The sequence below is a fragment of the Anomaloglossus baeobatrachus genome, chromosome 4 (assembly GCF_048569485.1).
Source record: "Anomaloglossus baeobatrachus isolate aAnoBae1 chromosome 4, aAnoBae1.hap1, whole genome shotgun sequence".
Classification (NCBI taxonomy): Eukaryota; Metazoa; Chordata; class Amphibia; order Anura; family Aromobatidae; genus Anomaloglossus; species Anomaloglossus baeobatrachus.
In genome coordinates this window covers 8,852,266-8,854,752 of record NC_134356.1, presented here as the reverse complement: position 1 = coordinate 8,854,752, position 2,487 = coordinate 8,852,266, and the positions used below count along the sequence as shown (strand labels likewise).

Sequence of the window (2,487 nt, the reverse complement as noted above, 5' to 3'; positions counted from 1 at the left end):
GCAGAGCTGTATAATCAGTGCCACCACCTTGTCCTGCAGAGCTGTATGATCAGAGTCACCACCTTGTCCTGCAGAGCTGTTTGATCAGTGCCACCACCTTGTTCTGCAGAGCTGTATGATCAGTGACACCACCTTGTCCTGCAGACCTATATGATCAGTGTCACCACCTTGTTCTGCAGAGCTGTATGATCAGTGACACCACCTTGTCCTGCAGAGCTGTATGATCAGTGACACCACCTTGTTCTGCAGAGCTGTATGATCAGTGCCACCACCTTGTCCTGCAGAGCTGTATGATCAGTGCCACCACCTTGTCCTGCAGAGCTGTATGATCAGTGCCACCACCTTGTCCTGCAGAGCTGTATGATCAGTGCCACCACCTTGTCCTGCAGAGCTGTATGATCAGTGACACCACCTTGTTCTGCAGAGCTGTATGATCAGTGCCACCACCTTGTCCTGCAGAGCTGTATGATCAGTGCCACCACCTTGTCCTGCAGAGCTGTATGATCAGTGTCACCACCTTGTTCTGCAGAGCTGTATGATCAGTGCCACCACCTTGTCCTGCAGAGCTGTATGATCAGTGCCACCACCTTGTCCTGCAGAGCTGTATGATCAGTGACACCACCTTGTCCTGCAGACCTATATGATCAGTGTCACCACCTTGTCCTGCAGAGCTGTATGATCAGTGTCACCACCTTGTCCTGCAGAGCTGTATGATCAGTGCCACCACCTTGTCCTGCAGAGCTGTATGATCAGTGCCACCACCTTGTCCTGCAGAGCTGTATGATCAGTGACACCACCTTGTCCTGCAGACCTATATGATCAGTGCCACCACCTTGTCCTGCAGAGCTGTATGATCAGTGCCACCACCTTGTCCTGCGGAGCTGTATGATCAGTGCCACCACCTTGTCCTGCAGAGCTGTATGATCAGTGTCACCACCTTGTTCTGCAGAGCTGTATGATCAGTGCCACCACCTTGTCCTGCAGAGCTGTATGATCAGTGTCACCACCTTGTCCTGCAGAGCTGTATGATCAGAGCCACCACCTTGTCCTGCAGAGCTGTATGATCAGTGTCACCACCTTGTCCCCTCTGTATGATCAGTGTTGGATTCCTCGCGACTTCTAGATTATTGCTCTGATCTCGTGTATAGGGGGCGGTAGATGTTGATAAGCTGCGATAATGCTGTAGCTGCACTGTACAGCGCTGTGTGCGGGGAGATGGAGCTGCAGTTACATCGGTGGTGGCTGCTCCAGAGCCGCGTGTAGCCGGGATGTGACATCTGTGTATTAGAGCTGAGAGAAAACAGTGTCATTCACAGTCACGGGAGGGGACAGATGCGGGCCTACTGAGGGGGAGAAATAAGAGCGGTGTTTCAATGGGATTGGCGTTAACGAGGAGCATGGGTTGCTGAAGGGCGGAGCTTCCTCTGAAAAATGATTGGTCAGAGACAGCTGATGATTATTGGGTAAAAAATTGTTTAAAAGAACAGAGAGTCCTCAGTGGTTGATACCTTTTAATGGCTAACTGAAAAGATGGTAATAATTGCAAGCTTTCGAGACTACTCAGGTCTCTTCATCAGGCATGGTATAACACAAAATCTGAAGAGTCACGTATTTATACACAACAGGACTTAGAATAGTGCAGTAAAAAGAAAAAAAAAAAAAAAAAAAAAAATTGGGTAATTGATTATTGGGTACAAATTTTATTGCTTTTGCGTGAAGTAACCAATGGAAAGAAGGGGCGTGTTCCTTACAGACCAATGAGGACGCGCACAGGAGGATAAATACTCTGCTCCGCCGCTCTTTCTCATCACTTCTGTTCTCCTCTATACAGAGCTATGGCCAGAACTAAGCAGACCGCCCGTAAATCCACCGGAGGGAAAGCTCCCCGCAAGCAGCTGGCCACTAAGGCCGCCAGGAAGAGCGCTCCCGCCACCGGAGGAGTGAAGAAGCCGCATCGCTACCGGCCGGGGACAGTCGCTCTCCGGGAGATCCGCCGCTACCAGAAATCCACCGAGCTGCTGATCCGGAAGCTTCCCTTCCAGCGCCTGGTGAGAGAGATCGCCCAGGACTTCAAGACCGATCTGCGCTTCCAGAGCTCGGCGGTCATGGCCCTGCAGGAGGCCAGCGAGGCTTATCTGGTGGGGCTGTTCGAGGACACCAACCTGTGCGCCATCCACGCCAAGAGGGTCACCATCATGCCCAAAGACATCCAGCTGGCTCGCAGGATCCGCGGGGAGAGGGCGTAGATCTGTCCCGGCCCCAGCACAACACAAAGGCTCTTTTCAGAGCCACCAAATCCTCCCTCAGACGAGCCTTGCCTTCAATTCTGCCTCTTTCTCCGCAGTGTTCGGGGCGCAGTCATTGCTTAATTAATATTACCCCCGCCTCTATTGTATATTGTAGTTGGATGTGTGTCAAAGAATAAACGTCGAGCTGACATGTATTGCGGCAGAGGAGCCCGTCAGTTCCCTGGCTGCATCACAATAT

General features: G+C 51.6%; 1 protein-coding gene across 1 annotated transcript; it reads left to right on the top strand.

Moving 5' to 3' along the window:
• Nucleotides 1-1,835: 1,835 nt before the first annotated feature.
• LOC142300934 (histone H3) lies at nucleotides 1,836-2,246 on the top strand. Its single transcript, XM_075341949.1, has one exon. It carries the CDS (start codon nucleotides 1,836-1,838, stop codon nucleotides 2,244-2,246), a length of 411 nt encoding a protein of 136 aa, XP_075198064.1.
• The last annotated feature ends 241 nt before the right edge of the window (nucleotides 2,247-2,487 follow it).

Coding starts and splice junctions, on each gene's coding strand:
- LOC142300934 (XM_075341949.1), top strand. CDS start 1,836: ATGGCCAGAACTAAGCAGACCGCCCGTAAATCCACCGGAGGGAAAGCT.